Source organism: Poecilia reticulata, linkage group LG7 (genome assembly GCF_000633615.1).
Source record: "Poecilia reticulata strain Guanapo linkage group LG7, Guppy_female_1.0+MT, whole genome shotgun sequence".
Lineage (NCBI taxonomy): Eukaryota > Metazoa > Chordata > Actinopteri > Cyprinodontiformes > Poeciliidae > Poecilia > Poecilia reticulata.
Genome location: NC_024337.1, coordinates 30520856 through 30539176, shown reverse-complemented (window position 1 = coordinate 30539176; position 18321 = coordinate 30520856). Strand labels below are relative to the sequence as shown.

At 40.4% G+C, this 18321-nt stretch overlaps 2 protein-coding genes across 2 annotated transcripts; both read right to left on the bottom strand.

The window, feature by feature from the left end:
• Positions 1–436: 436 nt before the first annotated feature.
• LOC103468072 (macrophage mannose receptor 1-like) lies at positions 437–6296 on the bottom strand. The gene is made up of 6 exons (XM_008414917.2): positions 6225–6296; positions 5816–6000; positions 3958–4171; positions 2832–3164; positions 2629–2729; positions 437–846 (listed from the first exon to the last, which is right to left on the bottom strand). The coding sequence occupies exons 1-6, from the start codon at positions 6259–6261 to the stop codon at positions 745–747; spliced, it is 972 nt and encodes a 323-aa protein (XP_008413139.1). The 5' UTR covers positions 6262–6296; the 3' UTR covers positions 437–744.
• A 799-nt stretch (positions 6297–7095) lies between these two features.
• LOC103468110 (secretory phospholipase A2 receptor-like) lies at positions 7096–13963 on the bottom strand. The gene is made up of 6 exons (XM_008414960.1): positions 13927–13963; positions 13658–13836; positions 10536–10746; positions 8815–9150; positions 7916–8016; positions 7096–7786 (listed from the first exon to the last, which is right to left on the bottom strand). The coding sequence occupies exons 1-6, from the start codon at positions 13961–13963 to the stop codon at positions 7673–7675; spliced, it is 978 nt and encodes a 325-aa protein (XP_008413182.1). The 3' UTR covers positions 7096–7672.
• Positions 13964–18321: the final 4358 nt, after the last annotated feature.

Here is an 18321-nt window from a genome sequence, read left to right as displayed (position 1 = left end):
GAGAGGTTCAGTATGAATTATTATTATATCTGCAGGTTAGGGAATAACCAGGTTCGGGTCTGAAACCGAGCTGAAAACATGGAGTTTAATCCAACAGAAAGGCTTTTTGTTTCCTGACTGAATAAATCATTTAAAAACTGCTTGTTATATTAACTCAAATAATTTTTGTACAATATTATAGTTAGTTGAATGATATAAAACATTAAGTGCCAAAAAGTACATTGTAAACAAAAATAGTAGATTTAAATTTTAAAACCCTGGAAACAGACATTTTGAGAGCAGATATGTTTTTTACTTTTAGATTACAAACAGTCATCACGTTTATCACATCAATATGTGGTGCAGATTAACTAAAGTCCAGCAGGGGGAGGTGTCCCCGTTTAGATTCGACTGAATTAAGTTTCCGTTCATAAACAGACAGTAAAAATGACCGAAATACTGTGCTTGACAACAAATGTTTAGTTTTGAAGAGAAAAAGAAAGAGAATAAAAGGAGGAACATCTTATTATGATGTAAATGGTTAGGAATAATACAAAGTGTTAGTCTTTTAAGATCTTTAGCATTAAATTTAATTTCATAGCAGATAAACATTTATCCAGTGACTTTTACTTAAAAGGCCTTTTAACTACAGCTCCTAAAACAAGATCTTTGATTTCACCTCTAAACCCTCATACTATACCATTTGTTTATTACTTTTGCCTCTTGTAATCAAAATAAAAATTTCTCATGTGGAGAAAATTTGGGTTAATTTTGCTTCTCGGTGTAGAAGATCTTTCCATCAGGCCGTTTCTTCCAGCTCAGTCTGATCTCAGCCTTCACTGCCTGGTGCTGAACCTTCAGCTGGAGCTGAAACCCAACGAGCAGACAATGTCAGGAACACACACCGAACACAGACCAAACACACACCAAACACACGCCGAACACACCAAACACACACAGCCTTGTCTGTAGGCACAACTGGGGACTAAAGACAAGACGATGCTTTCTGGGAACCTCCCTTTCTGAAAGTAGCACAGCTCTGCAAAAAATCAAGTAGTATGCTAGAGGGGCAGTGAACAAACATATCACTTTAAATTCGCAATAAGACTAACTAGAGTTCTCAACATGATAAGAAGGTGGCTTTTGGGGACTTGTCAGGTTTTTAGTAATGTGTGGGGAAATAAATACACACTACTAATTAGTTTTTATTAGTGTCCAGGATGCCTCCTGGATGCCTCCCTGGTGAGGTGTTCCAGGCACGTCCCACCGGGAGGAGGCCTCGGGGAAGACCCAGGACACGCTGGAGGGATTRYGTCTCTCGGCTGGCCTGGGAACGCCTTGGGATTCCCCCGGAGGAGCTGGAAGAAGTGGCTGGGGAGGGAAGTCTGGGCCTACCTTCTGAAGCTGCTGCCCCCGCGACCCAACCCCGGATAAGCGGAAGAAAATGAATGGATGGATGGATTTTATTACATTCTGAGTACCTGTAGCACAGTTTCAGGTTCAAAATGCTTAGAGAGCCACTATGCCTCAATGCACAATGAAATCTACACTTGGGATTCAAGCAAAAAATAAACTGAGTGGGCATTCAAAATATGTTAAAATCTAGTATTGAGCAGTATATTGGAACCGCTTTGTTAAGTTTAATTAATTCTTTTATAGAAGTTACATAAAGGGATTAAAAAAATGCATACATTTCTACAGAAAAACATTTTTTCTTGCAAATTGGATCACAATTTTGTGTTCTTCTGTTTGACTGTAAACCTCTTATCCAGGAACAACCTGTGATGACAAGAACTGTGAGAAGATGGGTCACAGGCAGCTGAAGAAGCCTTGTGTAATTGTTTTCAGGCCGTCGACAGGAATGCACTCTGAGAACGTCTATCTTGCCACCTTCTCAGAGTGCGTTCCTCAGAATGGCAAAGACTAAATACATTTTTGCTTAAATAGAACCTCAACAGAGCACTGAGATACATGCTCCTCCAGAGTCTTTAGTGAGGACAAGAAATTTGTCAAGATTGTCAGAACTCAAAGTCAAGATTAAAGACTTAAAGAAGGCATAAAGGAGCACACTTGACACCAAGGTCCAGCAGAACAATAAATCAGAAATGAAAAAAAAAATCACAAGCAGGAGGAATGAATAAACGAAAGTCTGGACAGAGCAATGACCTCAAGAAATACTTCAAAAGGTTGAGTTAAATACCAGTTTTTAAGAGTAAAAAAATCATACATTTTACACAAACTGTTGGTTTTTGTGAATTATAAGGACTTGTCTGAAAATTTGACAGAGCATCCTCCTGGCCTTCTTTTCATTGAATTCAATGCTAATTTTGTGGGGACCAGGTTATTGGTCCCCACAAAACATTTGGTCCCCACACCGTGAGTGTGCTGTCTTGCTTTGGTCCCCTCTATGCAGCAAAGACAAACACACACTGAACACACACCTATCACACACCAAACACACAAAGCTGTTTCCACAGACGGTCGATTCAGGTTGGAACATATTAATATATAATAATATTTTTACAGGTCAATTAAAATGTTGTTACATGGTTTTAGTTATTGCACACTGAGTTTATCAAACGGGTAAAACAAAACGTTTTTGCCACTTCACTGTTTGTTGACAGCTAGAAGCTGCATGTTGAGACTCACCTCCTTCAGCAGGTCTTCCAGGACTGCCGGGTCGTTCAGGTCCAGACCAGAGTTTCCCACCAGCTTCAGCTTCACTGTGAGTCGTGTGAAAGGTTCAGCGTCTTTAAGACAAACAAAGCAAAGGTTTTATCAGATACTTGGTCATTTCTGGTTTGTCGTCCTCTTTTGTCCTTTGGTCCAACCGACCACTGATGGCGTCTCACCATGGTAACAGACGGAGGCCTTCTCTATGCCGCACGGCCAGTCCTCCCAGAGCCCGGACAGGCTGAAGTCTGCCACGGTGCAGTTTTCCACACCGCCCTGAGGCTGTCCTGATGCCCAGTAGGAAAACAGGAACAGGTTTCCGTTGGACCACTTCCAGGTGTCTTTGTAGAGGCCGATCCAGACCGTCAGACCTGCAGGCCTCATCGTCCTGATCTGCTCGTTCTCCTGCAGGCTCCTGATGCTGGCCAGGTCTGTGTAGTGCAGTCTGCAGTAGCTCTGAGCGTCGGTCCAGTTCATTAATGTGCTGATGTAGAAAAATGTTGCGGCTTTTCCTGGAAACAGACCAGAAGAGAACCAGATGGTCAGCTGGACGGTCGGCCAGAGAGACTGCATGGAGACACGGGTGGAAACGGCTCCAGTTCCAGGTTTTAATTTGTTGACATTTAATTTATGACACACCTCCATGCAATCAGTCTTTACCAGTTTGATTGGTCATTACATTTAAAAATTGGTTTAAAATCATTTATAGGGTGACCAAATGTCCTCTTTCCCCTGGACATTGTCTTCACTGATTGTCCTGGTTTGTGTCATTTTTCAGAGACCAGAAGGAATGTTTATGTGATGCAGAAACATGGCAGCTTTTCTTTCAGCCGTCTGAGCAGACAGAGCCGCTCTGCTGCCAATGTTCACTAAACATGAGAGTAGCTGTATGGATGAAGTGGAAAATACATTTTCTTCACAACAGACTGAGCGGCGCCGTGCAGTGTGTCCCTGCTGGCCTCCTGTAGGTCAGTATGGACACAAAACGCATACAAAGATTGTGCAAAATGAGAATTCATCTCTTAAACTAACAAGGATAATCAATTTTATTTTTATTTTTACATAAAATATTTCAGATTTTGTGAAATCATGACTTATTACTGTTACAGGTTACTTTTCTAAGCTACAGCTGTGTAACTGTTGAGGATGCAACGATATGAAAATGCAGATTAATATTAATGCTGCTTGTATTTACTGATATTTACCAATACTATATCTATTTCTATATATTTATTCATAAACAAACGTTAAAAATGAAATTCAAATTTGCCTGTTAGTAAATCTGGATTTGTTCTAAATCCTTACCGCTGGTTTTGGCGCAGATGAATCCGTAAAGCCACTGGCAGGGAGCGTCGTTCCAGTATCCGTTGTCATACATGTGGGTACAGTCCGCCGTGTACCAGGCGCTGTTCGGCTCACCGGCCGACCAGACTCTGTAGCTCCCGTCCGCTGCGTAGAAACCTTGGTCTGACAGCGACCACCTCCAGCTGACCACATCAAAGTACAGCCCGATCCAGGCCTGCGGGACAGAACCACTTACTGCCACATCCAACCACCTGCCTGCGTTTGAATATTGTTCTGCGTCACTTCCTGGTCCTGCTGTGGGGCAACATGGCTGCACGTGGTTCCACCATTAACTCCTGGTTGAATCAGCGTAAATTCAGCCTGCGTCTCATGAAACCATTACCTGGAGTCAGAGTCTTGATGTTCTCTACCACTGGAAGCTTAGCTGAAATATTTCTACGCTACAAACTTGAAAAATAATCTGAGATAATCTTCTCATTGATAGTTTTTAATTATGCTGTGCTGATAAAGTTGGGCTTTCATAAAACTGACCCAATTCGAATCCATAGGTTTCATCTTTGATGGCAGTTTCTCATTATAGAGTTCATGTTTAGGTGCAAATACTCAGAAATAAGATGACATTTACAATATGTTCATTAATTAAGATCAGTTTCAAAGACGCTGAAACAGGGAGGCCTTCTTGGTTGCTTCTTCTGCAGATGATGTGATCCTATTGGTGAGTTTCACAAAAAGCCTTCAAAGGGTAATTTAAATATTTAAAGCACCAAATACTGCAGAGTCAGACCTGACACATCTGTGCAGCAGGTTTGGATTCCAACCTTTATGAAATCATGAATGACTGAGTTTTCATGAGTCCGGGAAAGACTTGAAAGAGTTTTCAAGTCTTCCTGTTGGCGAGAGCGTCAAAAACAATCAGGAGATATGTTGGTTAAATAAAAAACAACCTTAAACCAATAAATAACTTTGGTCTTTACTGCACTTTTACTATTTGAACAAATTCACCAATTCCTGTCAGAGAGGAGACAGTGAATCTGTCTGGTGATCAGGCAGAGCAGAGGGAACTAGAATCTGTAGATCTACGTTTGAGGTGCCGTTCTCACCTTGCAGAGAAACTGGAAATTTGCATGACTTGTCAGGAGGTGTTTACTCTGTTCAAGACAAACCTGCGTCCTGAGGCTCGGGGTTTGGAGGCATTCAAATCGCAAACATCATGCAAATGGATTTTAAAAACTTCAATGTGGAGAGAGAAGAAAAGTGAACTCTGGTCATTTAAAAAGTCTTTGCAGCATTAGATTAACAAAATGTTGGAATTAGTTCTGGAAAACAAAAGGTTTCCTCTCACAAAGATGTGAATGAGTTTGGTGAGCAGCAGTTTGAAACAACAGAGATTTAAACTAATTTATCGTCTTCAAACTTGGTTCCAGTGAAACGAAGGACAAAAGCAGGAAAAAGGGGAAAACAGACGCTTCATGTTACTTTCAGAGATGAACCGATTGCATTTTTCTGACCAATCGTTCATTACTCATCGTTAGAAAGCCTGACCTTACCTGATGATTACAATATTGGTTGATGTTGTTTTTTGTCAGAAATGTTGCTAAATATAGCAACACATTTGCTGAGTTGGCAACAGTGAAGTGATTTTTGTAACAGTAAACATGCAGGCATGAGCTGGTGGGGCGGTTCATCAGTCGAAGTGCTTGCTGCAAGATCTGAGGATAAGATCAGCTTCACATCAAAGCATCAGTTGATCACCAATCTCACAAAATCAAGAAAATTGGTGTCAATAAATCAGTGCAATCCTGGTTATTTCAGCTGGCTGAATATTTTAAAAGCAAACAGAGGAAAATATGGAGTTTACGTCTGCAGTTGATCCCATTCTGCTCACGTCTGCCATGCCGTTCAGCATGGTCACCATGTTCAGACTGTCCACAGTGACCAGGTCCGTGTAGCGCTGCCTGCAGTAACTCTGCGCCTCGGTCCAGTTCTTTGGGTCATAGATGAAGTGGTACTGACGTACAGGGAGAGAGCAGATGGAGCCCAGAGCTGCCGGAACGAAAGCAGGAGGATTAAAATAAGAACAAAACATTTTCATGACAGAGATGTTTTAATCAGTAGAACAAACCTTAAAAATCGATTCTTAACGGTTTCCAAATGAGGCTCAAATTAGCTCAGGTGTTTTTAAAAAGGACGCACACACTGAACACACACAAAACATTATGTGTGATTGTATAACTTTATACTGGGAGTATAAAATTAAGTCCACTTGCCTGATGCACCGAGGAGCCACAGAAGAACGTTTTCCATCCTTGTAAGAGTCGTGTGGTTCAGTTTGTGGCTACAGACGTTTATTACTCTGGGTTTGAACATGTCATGCAAAATGATCAAGTTGAATCATTTGCGTTTGAGACGACAAGTGTTTACTCTGACAGATGCTGTAATATCAAACCAAATAAAGCAGGTTTTAAATCACAAATGACTCATTTGACTCCTGAGGCTTTTCCTACAGAGATCCTTCCAGTTCTCTGGAAAGGGCTCACACAGCAGTAGCCCAGGGCGCTGAGTCCTGGGGCGCCCAAACGTTGTTTTGTTTGAAGATAATGTGTATTTTTATATTAAACTCATAGGCTGATGTCAGGTGTTTTTGCATTTCATCTTCATTTTGTACCTTCAAAAACTTTGTTTCCTGCCAGTGTAATAAAACACGTGGGTCTAAATGTGAGGGGATCTTTGGATTATCAAATCCTGTGATGCAATAAGTCTTTGAAGAATCTGAATTAATGGGCTACAACAACATTTAATTTCCCATTGGGAACCACTGACTGTGGGATGAAATTTCAAAACTCTGAGTGACCTGATAATTATTAACCAAATCAGTCAATATGTAGGTCCAGCTGTCAGTTTCACTCTCTGTTTCAAGCATCCAGCATGCTGATGTGAGGAAACCTTTATTGATACATGCAGCAGAATATTGCACTACTGCTGAAACAGGTGTATTTCCTCTGCAGCAGTGGTGATCATGGATCAGGAATAAACATGGCTTCCTGTTGCAGTGTCAGTTTCCTGTTTGGTTTTTAGTTGGACAGAACCAGAGAGATGAAGCCAGAAGATTTTAATAATTAAAAAATTAAGACATACAATGTTGTTATGAATGGAACAGGGCATGCGATGAACAATACAAACCAGAGAGCTTCAATAGGGAGGCAGGCTAATGGCTAACGGCTAATGGCTAATGAGATCAGAACCAGGTGAGCTAATCAGAGGAGGAGTGGAACAGCTGTGGCAGAAAGAGCAGGGAAACAGACGGTGGGAGGATATTTAACATAAACTGAGCTAAACTAAAATGATCAACAAGCCAAAAGGGAAAATAATCTGAATATGGCAACAAGACCTAAATGACAATAATAAACCAAGAAGTCATCATAGAGGAAACAAAAGTAAATCAAAACAACTGAAACCGAAGGCAGAAATGCATGAATTCAATAAGGTTGCAGGAATTTTAAAAAAAGGAATCAAACTGAAACTCAGCTACAAGCTCTTTAAACAGATCAGGTTTGAATAACGATTCAAACATGTTGAAGAACTGTGACTAAAAGAAAATCTGCTGTTTCACATCAACACATCATTTTGTTGTTTTGTTAATATGGGTTTTACATATTTGTCATTTTAAAAGATATAAGAAAAACTGAGAAGGTTTTCTCATCAGCATGTCGTCGCCTCACTGCAGCTCCTCCTCTTCCTCCTCCCGGTGGAAGATTTTTCCATCCTGCTGTTTCTTCCAGCTCAGCTTGACGTCTGCAGCCTCGCCCTGCTGCTTCAGCTGCAGCTGGAGCTGAAACACAGCAGTTACTGAGCCTGGCCAGACCCATTCCAACGTTTCACTGAGACTCTTCTAAGTTTGTCTGGATTTAAATGATATTTGGGCTTAAATGCTAAAACTCAAAATTCTGGGATCTTTTACCTCCTCCTTCATGTTTTGCAGGACCGCAGGGTCGTTCAGATCCAGAGTCGCACTTCCTACCAGCTTCAGTTTCACCACTTGTGTTGTGAAGGGCGGAGAGTCTTTAAAACAAATATTTACAACATTTTATTAGAGTTAAGGAGGAAAAAAGTATTTTAGAAAAAATATTCTGGATGTGAGTGACATTTGCAGTGTTGGGTTTTTACACAATCAAGTAACTATGTTTCCTTCAACTTAAATTTGACTTCATCACAGTCATATATGACGTCTTGAAATTGGCCTCTGTCTCTTTAAGAACCTCCTACTCTTCCTGACTCGCTCGTTTCAGAACGTTATCACAACAATGCTACTCCATTAAGCCGTTTACATCCATTCTTAGGAGCGTTGGTCTGAAAAACAGTTTGTATGAGTTCAGCAGAGATGCAGTGTTTGCAGATTGCTGCTGCTAGTCTGAAGGAGCTGAGTGGGGGAGGCTGAGGGAGGAGAGCTCTGTGAGGTGGAGCTGTGTGGAGACTGGCGGCACTTTGTGTGAGCAACGGTTGCCATGGAGAGTCAAAGATTTCTCAAACATGCATGAAAGAATCAAGGTAACAATCCAGGTGTGTTTTTGGCGAGGAAATAACATTATAACATGATGTAAATGTAAATTTAGCATAACAACACTCCTTTAAAGTTTCCATTCTCGACCTCCTCCCAGTGTGAGTGACATCATCGATCCTGGCGCCTGCACCACATCAGGAGAATGAATGCATCACGTGATTCTTCTTCTGCTCTGAGCTCTATCAGCCGCCACAATATGAACTCCAACCAGAAAGAGGCGTTCTGGCTCTGGACAGTTTTTATTTTCTAGCAAAGCAAACAAACCTTCATGTTTTCATTCAGACTGATGAGCAGCTTACCATGGTGGCAGATAAACGGCTTCATTTCATCACAAGGCCAGTCATCCCAGAGGCCAGGGCTGTAAAAGGTCGCAGCGCCGCAATGCTCCATCCTACTCTCAGGTTTGCCCACTGCCCAGTTTACAAACCCATACATGGGGCCGTCTGACCACTTCCAGGTGTCTAGGTAAAGGCCGATCCAGCCATACACGCCCCCCGCTGGGATCTCAGCTTTTATGAGTGAGTTCTCAAGCTGGCTTCTGGGAAAGGCCAGGTCTGTGTAGTCTTCCCTGCAGTAGCTCTGAGCCTCCTCCCAGCTCATCTTAGTGTCGACGAAGACATAGCTCGTCCCCTCATCTGAAAACAACACAAACTAGAATTACTTTGGTTTCTATCTGACTTACATGTTTACTAACAGCTGCTTACTGAACCCATGAAAGGATTTTCTAACATCTAAATTCAAAATAAGAGCATGAATATAAAGGCCTGACAACCTGAAGACTTTTTTTCTGTCAACAAACAAAACTTCAGCATGTCAARATTTATTCAACTGGAAGTTTGCAAAGCAGCCAGGTAAATTAATGCTTTTTTTGTTTTTTTGCAATAAAAATTAAAGTGTTTGTGGTACTAACTTGGAAATATTTGCGATATTTGTGCTTATTTATGACGGTAAATGCGACTTTTTATGAGTCGCTGTACAGATCATGGACCATAACCTGACATTAGTGGAGACTGGGGCAGCTGGTTAGGGCAAGTAAGAAAGATTTTGACCATTTTTGAGAAACATTTGCAATAAACTCCCAATTATTTATTAGCTCAAAATATTTCAGGGATTTGTTGATTTTTGTGTGAATTTCCATGATCATTCTCAAGAAACTGGAGGGACTGAGTGATATAATTTGGCAGTAAACAGATTAAAACTGCATTGATTTTACTGAAAACATAATATTTAAGCACACTCAGTGTTTGGTCTAGAATCCAGAGGGCCACATAGAAAGCTATGGTGGGCCAGATTTGGCCCACGGGCCTTGAGTTTGACACATGTGATATAGACACATTATTAAACACGAAACAGGAAATGTGCATGATAAGACAAAAAACATGATCTTTATATTAATACAGCAGATTAGTGGAAGTCTGCCAACCACTGATGTGACTTGTTGGGTCTTTGCTAAGAACATTTTTTAAAACCAGGGGCCCAATTTTACTGGCTAAATTTCAGTCCTAATAAAAGACTCTTTAATCCTACTACACAATCACAGAAAACAGCAGCAAAAACCTACAGTAAACAAAACAAATGCAAACAAAAAAATGCTGAAACAACAACACATCTGAAATGCTGCAAACCTGCTCCAGACCACTAGGGGGAGTCTGGAGCAGGTAATATTTTCTACAGAAAACATAAATATGGTTCTGTTGTATAACCACTGGAAAAGACTGCGTGTTTGAAAAAGACATAAAGTATAACATATTTTCTTTCTCCAATGTTTTCTGTACATTTCATGAAATCASRTGTTKATCAGTGCAAAAATATKATAATTATTCCATTTTGAGAAGCAGTCATTGAGCAGAGAAACTATAGTATTAAAAGAGTTTATTAATGGGTTTTATCAATACATTCTGCCATAATTACTTTCTGCTGAGCTTCATGCCTGTTGGCCACCACATGTTAAAACGTATTTATAAAAAGTGGCTAACCTGTAATCAAGAAGCAGGAAGACAAAATTAAACCAAATTCTTACCTGACACATTGGAGCAGACCGGGTAATTGTTCTCTTCGCACGACGCATCGTACCACCTCCCAGAGCTGTCCATAATCCCACATGCCGGTAAGTACCAGAGGATGTTCGGCTCTCCTGGATACCAGTTCTGGAAGTTCAGCTCATCGCTTTGGGTAAAACCTCCAGACAGCCATTTCCATATGATCTCATCATGGTACAAACCGATCCAGGCCTGTTGGAGACCAGACCAGTTCAGTTACATTCAGCATCACGATCCTTTCGCTGACATGTTGCAGTGTCAGCAAACTCTACTGCGAACTCAGTCCGTCAATTCAACAGAGTTACTGAACACATCAGACTCTGGTAAACTAGACACCTGAGAGCAGAGGAGGGCAGATTCCCAAAAACCGATATGAAGAGCAGCTCTACTGCTACATGTTTTTACTAAAGTAAAAGTAAAAACTAGCCATCTAAGGATTTACTCAATAGTAAAGACTTATCTGGTAAAAATCTTCTAGAGTACTGAGTAACTGATCAGTCATTTAAGATTTAAAAATTACATCATCAGAAGGACCACAATATAAAGTTAAGTGGAATTTTTGGTATTTTAAGGACCAAAGTGACAATAATTCAAATAAGTAACAAAATAACGAAATTATGCAAAAGAAAAAAATTCTTCCAAATCAGTTCTTTCAATAAAAATCTAACAAACCTGCAGGTGTGTGCGTCTGGGGAATTTTTGGTTAAAACGTCTTTGTTTTAATTCAGTGAATTTTACTCAAGTAAAAGTAAAAAGTTCATCATAAAAAGTCTGTATTTTTGTTTTGTTTTGTGGACCTAATGGTCTTCCGTAGATCCCACTGAGTTTGTAAACAGAAACGTTTCTACACCTTCAAATCTGGTGGAGACAGACACCAAGAAGACTCACAGAAATGAGTACAATTATGACAGAAATTTTGAAAAAGATGCTTCATTTATTCCTCTGCTTCCCACTTTTGTAATACTTGCATCCAGAGTCTGGTTTTAGCTTCTGTCTAGCGGTTTTAGCTTCAGTCGGTCCTTATTCTGCTCCTGGGACACAGAGTGAATACATTTAGTTATCAGGAGCTCCTGCTACTGTGTGGCAGAGTCCATGGCGTCATTACCATTGCAAACCTGATGTAAATAAATCTAAAAACTGGCACAATGAGACAAATCTAAATCCAGGGATCAGAGGATTTAATGTGACTTTCTGGGACTTTCTGGCAGTTCTTCAGTGTTACTTTGCATTTTGACCTGGAGCTGCTGACATGGCCTGCCTCGCACATTAAGTGGGCCAGAACGTTAGCTGGAGAGGCAGCAGCAACCCTCCCGACCCCACTATGGGACAAGGGTGTAAAGAAAATGGATGGATGGATGGAAATCGATACAATGTTGACACGATCAAACTGTTTCTACAAACATTTGTGAGAGAACAGGTTGCAGGTTAAGTGTAGTCCTTCATGGGATCGGTCCACACGGCTCAGTAGCTGCATTCAAGTCTAACATCACCAACTGCAGTGCAGACAACTGGATGGAGTGATGCAACTCCACTGAACACGGGTCAAATTATCCTGGACCCGTCCCCAATGGAGGAGTCTGGTTTGGTGTGGAAGAACACAGAGTGTTGACTTCAACTGTATGGTGAATTAAAGCGCAGACTGACAGCCAGACCTTCTTGTCCAACATCAGTGTCTGACCTCACAAATGGTCCTCTAGAAGAACAACCTAATATTTGCTCCTAAACCTTCTGGAAAACCTCTGAAGCAGTTATAAGATGGACAAACATCACACTAAGCTTGTTTTCATTCAATTAAACTTTTTTAACTAACTGGTATTTTAGAAAAGTATCAATGTGGTTTTAGGGTGAACCAGTACAGAGACAGCCCTTTTAAAAATGATTTTAGGAGTAACCTGGATTACCGCCTGTGATCCAGTAGATCACCAAGTCCTGTTAAATAGATGACAGCATCTGGTTGGGCTCTCTGGTTCTGTTCTTCAGTGGTTCTATCTCACAGATACAACTTTTCTGGTCAGTATGGTTACATGTTCCTCACAGATCCATGGCGTTAACTATGGCGTCCCACAAGGCTCTATTCTAGGTGTTGCTGCTTGGTGGAGTCATCAGGAATCAGCTTCCACAGTTCTGCTTAACTGCAGTTCAGACATAAAGACCTGGATGATACAGAACTTTCTCCAGCTCCACCAGGACAAAAACAAGTTTCAGTCTTTGGACCCAGAAGACCAGAAGGAAGTTATTATTCAAAAATTACAAACTGATTCTTTTAAACCTTCAAACCAAACCTGGGCGTTCTTCTCGACTCTGAGCTCACTTTGACTCCTCATATTAAGCAAATAGTTAAAACAGGATTTTATCTTTTAAAAACACGGCCAGAGTTCGGCCTGTTCTCTCCCTCACTCACACTGAGACGCTGATGCTTTTGTTTCCAGCCGTATAGATGCTGTAATGCTGCTTTCTGGTCTCCTTAAAAAACCCTGACAGTCTTCAGCTGTTACTAATCTCTAAGGCCGGCTCACATCACACCTGCTCTAAAATCACTGCACTGGCTCCCAGTATGTCTCAGGATTGATTTTAAGATTCTTTCACTGGTTTTTAAATGTCTTACTGGTGTTGCACCATCTTACCTGGCAGAGCTGCTATGACCTTATGACCCCTGCGGACCCTCAGGTCCTCTGGCACCAGACTGATAACTGTTCCCAGAGTCAGAACTCATGGTGAGGCTTCTTTCCAGTGTTATGGCCCAGTTTGTGGAACAAACGGGCCGCAGAAAATGTTTGTCTTTAAGAGGTCAAGACCCGACTTTTAACTGTATTTGCTGAACTGAATCATTTCTGCTCAGTCTGTGTGTTTTCCATGCAGCTGCTTGTTTTTGTTTGTATTGATCTGTGCAGCACTGAGCTGCTGAAGGGACTTTAGAAATAAAACTGATTGATTAAAGTCAATCTGTTAAGAATGAAAATATCATACAGGATGTGTGTAAAGCCAAATATAACACATTTATTATAAGGTAATAAATATTGAAATTTGGTGAAAACCCCCCACAAGAACAAGATACTGTAAAAAAGTGTCTGATTTCAGCTTTGCAAAGAAAAAGTAACTTTACAGCAGGCATGGGACCCATCTGCTCCAGGTCGGCCTTGTTGTTCAGGATGGTCACCACGTATTGGTTGGCCACGGTAACCAGGTCGGTGTAGTTTTCTCTGCAGTAGCTCTGAGCGTCGGTCCAGTTCTTTGGCTCGTAAATGAAATGGTAGTGACGTCCAGAGGCCACGGCACTCAGAGCTGCAGGGGAGAAACATTTTCACATCAACATTTCTCCTGTAAAACCATAAATCACAGAAATAAAACTTAAATGTTGCTATTTGCACTTGCCTGATGCAGCAGCGAACAGCCACAGAACTTTCTCCATCTCTGCAGTCGCTGGTTTCCAGTCTGACTGCAGAAATCCAGATTCCTACTTTTAAGCTGAAAATGCAAAATCTAGGACAAACTATTTGCATTTCAGACGACAGACATTTATAACGATGCTTTCCCTAATATCTAACCGGATCAAAGACATTTTACATCCCAAATCTCTCATTTGACTCCAGAGGCTTCACACCTGCCGTCCTCCTAAGGGGCGTCTTCACCTGAGAGTCGGTCAGGCAGCTGCGGCCCGCAGAACCACTTACTGACCCGGAAAACATCCTGCAGCCAGATGTTCTGTAGGATTTAAACCTGTTCCTGCCCTCAATCTGGGCACAAAATGCTGGATGCAAAATTGCCATGAAATATTATTTTATTGAAAATGGAAAGGTTACAAAAAAAAAACCTTTGTGAAGATGCAGCAGCGAGTCTGGATGGGAGACAAGAGGACGAAAGTGACTCAAACTCTACTGAACTCTGCTGGACTTCGTCTAAAACGGAACTGAATATTTTCAAAGATAAACCATGAAAAGTGGAATCTGTTCCAAAAAACACAGTTTGGCCAAATGTCTTTTGTAAGAAAACAGTCAAAAGTAATGGAAATCAGAATTAAAAAAATAATAATTAAGTGATCATCAAGGGTAAATTAAAAATCCATAAAAATAATCAATAAAATACCATTTTAAAAAATCCATCTAATTTGTATTTTTATCTGAAGTGAAATGTGACCTGCTATAAAACTCACGTAGATGATTTTAAATGATATTTCTAGTCATTATTTATTTTTTGCAAATCGCCTTTTATTTTATTTTATTTCTTTTCTCCTTTTATTTCTTCAACCCTATAAGAGCAGGAATGTGGCTCCCCCTGGTGGACAGCTGTATACATGCAGGTTCAATTATTGAGTAAATGGGGATTTATTTAAACAGGTGACTGGTGACACCAGGTGACAGGTGCTTAAATCTAATGTAGATTACCTTTAATATGTCACATTTTATGCATTTTGTTCCTGAAGAAAGAAAACAGCAACAATTTGATTTGAATATGAGCTTTTTATTGATCTATTAATCAAAACGTCTTTTTATTCAGAACCACAAAGAATCATTTTAACATAGTTAGAATAAATGTAATTAGAACAAACATGGAATCCAGAAACTCTAGTTTATTAGTCACTCTTTAGTTTATATTTTAGAAACGGTAGACTGCTCACTATTTAGATTACACTTCTTTCATTAATTTTTTGATTATTATACAGAGACTCCAATTATTGCAACCCAGAATAGGAATTCGAACAAACCTAGAATCCAGAAAAAAATCTTCTAAACAGGAACATTTAGTTTTATTATTACTTAGAAAGTCCAGAGAATACTTATACTTAGCTACCAACCATGAATATCCAGAGATTACCTACCTACTTACTTAGTTATCTAGCAAACAGAACAGGAATTAGAACTTAGAATCCAGAAAAACGACCTTAGCAACTACGTTAGACTGCTATTCTTCCAAACCAGAAAATGAATTAGACCAGATGATACTTACTTAAACCTCTCTACCAACCCTCAACAGGAAAATCCAGTTTATTTACTTTAGATCAACATTAGATTCTTTTTCTTCTTTTGCTTTTTCCTGTGGTTTGTTATTTTGTGTTTCCTTTTAATTCCTGTAAAGCCCTATGAGCTGCTGCTAGCATGTGCTTGTTCTAAATGAAAATTAGTTTCTTGAATTTTGACTTCTAATGATTCACTTCCTGCTAAAGAGCCCCCTGGTGGTTGAAGAAAAATCCACAGAAAAGCCGCACCGGGCTACAAGCCGCTAGGTTCAAAACATGGGCTTATAGTCCAAAAAATACGGTAATTTGTTGACAATGTCATAACGAAAGGAAAAAAAAAAAAAACTAAAGTAGAAATGGAAACACAAAACACTGACAGCGTCTGTGGTGAACAAAAAAGGAACTTTATTTTGATAACATTGAAGGCTCAGAACAGTCTTTCCCTCCAGAGAGACGAGTTTGTATCTTCCTTTTTTCTGACAGTTATGCAGGAAACAACCTGCAAAGCAAATATGCAGAAAACCAGTTGGAATATTTGACAAAATGTAAAATAACTTCCTTTGCAGGTCCCAGATCATAAATATGCCCCAAAATGATATCAAACTGTAGGATTTCTACAAGCTCAGGCAACAAAACACAAAATAAATGTATAATATAAAATATTCTATAATAAAACTTCAAACATTTGAGTTCATATCCAGATTTTTCCCTTTAAGTCACAAATAATCCACTAAACTGACCCGATTAAAAATCTAAAATCTACATAGTTTCAGCTTGTTCTTATTTTTTGTTTTGTTCTGGAGCAAAATGTACGGAAACACTGAGATCAGCAGATCCAACATGAACACCAGAACTTCACAAATTTCCCTAAAACAGACTGAAGCCTTGGTTTTCAAACACGTGGTTCTCTTCGCTCCTCTAACACTGACCGTGGTGAGAATCGGACATTAAATTAGTGCAAAACAAAGCCCACCGACTGACAGAACTACAGAGCCTGCAGCTCAGAACCAATCAACAGGTTCATGAGGTCCGGTTACGCTGCAGAACCCGACAGACCCGTCCTGTCTGCGTCTAGTGCATGTTTTCCAGTCACAGTAAACTAAAACATAAAGACAACAGAAGAAAAGTGCAACAGTGACGACGATAATTCAAAATMAAATMAAATCAAAATGGAATGAACCYGTCGGTCGGAGCGGCGCTGACCGGTCTGCTGGCCCAGATCTGACAGGAAAAAACCGTCCAAAATCTCACTTAATTAAAGATCTATTTCCAATTAGATCTGATAAACCAAGATTTAATGTCAGATACTACGACTGCTGTTCAAAACCTACTTTTATTTATTATTTTTATGTCTTCCTGTTATTTTAACAAACTTGTAAATAAATGCATCAGATGAAACGTCACATCTAACTTTTATCAGACGCCATGCTGGTTGAATCAGGCGGAAACCAGACTGATCACATCGGGACGATGAGACTTGATGCAGATAAACTTCATTATTCAGCGTATTCATTATTTCACATACAGTCCAGTTGTTTACCTGAACAGAAAATATTACAGAAGGACACAAAAGATTTTAACTGATTCATATTTGGTGGCATCATAATCTAAATTGGTCCATCGACTTCAAACGGTAGGGATGGGTTAGGACCGAGATGTTCACTGTAATCAGTTATTTATGGCAATAAGTGAGGAAAATCATGATATAAAGTAAAACATATTCAGTATCACTGCCTCAGATCTAAACACTGCTGTAAAACCAATACTTGTTTGTTAATGCATGAACACAGCAGCTGCTTTAAAAAGTTAAGCAGTTATGAAATGAGTCAGAAATCCTAAATAATGACATTAGAAATGGAAACAGCCGATCATGCTTTGCTGCTGTGGTTCAAAACTAAATAAATTAGATCTTATTGTCATGATGAATTCCAGGTAACGATGAACCGAGCAGTCAAAGCAATCAGAGAAAACTCACACACATCTCTATAATCCCAGGTTATTTGTGCCAAAACAAATCTTATTTAAATAGTTTCACTGAAGCGTTGAATCATTTAAATCCTCCAGCAGCAGAGAAACATCCAGGAAGCAGATCTGAGCGTCTCCTCAGGTCAGTGGCTGCTGGTTTAGTCCACAACCATATATAATCCAGATTATAAGACACGCTGGAGGATAAATCACATTCATTTAGAAATTGTTAAAAGTGATTAATGATTAGATCTGGTGACACTTTGTGTTCAGCTGTTTTTTAACAAACTCACAGAAACTGTCGGCTTTGGTTTGGCCGTTTCCGTCTGTGCTCTAAATCTGGACGATCGGGATTGGCTTCGCTCCGACAGTGAAGCGCAGCGAGGCGGAGCGGAGACGCATGTAGTAGACGGGTGAGAAGCCGTAGAACCAAGAAGGCCGGCCTACTGAACCGGGAGCAGCGACCGACAGACATGGCTGTCTAGACGCACTGCGGTTGGAAGCAGATCCTCAGCGGCTCATTCTTCATGTTCAAACTGTTCCTCCAGCTCTGGACACCTTCCTGTCAGCAGAATCTGTCCTTTCCTCACAGCTGCAGACGGTAAAGTTTGATCCTTGGTTCGTATCCGTCAGTATGAACTCATAATGAAGCCAAGCTTCATGGAAACTAGTGTGACTTATAGTGCGGGAAATACGGACTATGCCCATGAAAACAGTCTGCATGTTGCCCATCTACGTTAAAACTGGACCATTTCTACATGTTTATTCTTTGGTCATTCATCCTGGTTCTGCTGGAGCTGCAGCGCCACCGGCTGGAGCTGCGATGGAGCTGCAGCGCCACCGGCTGG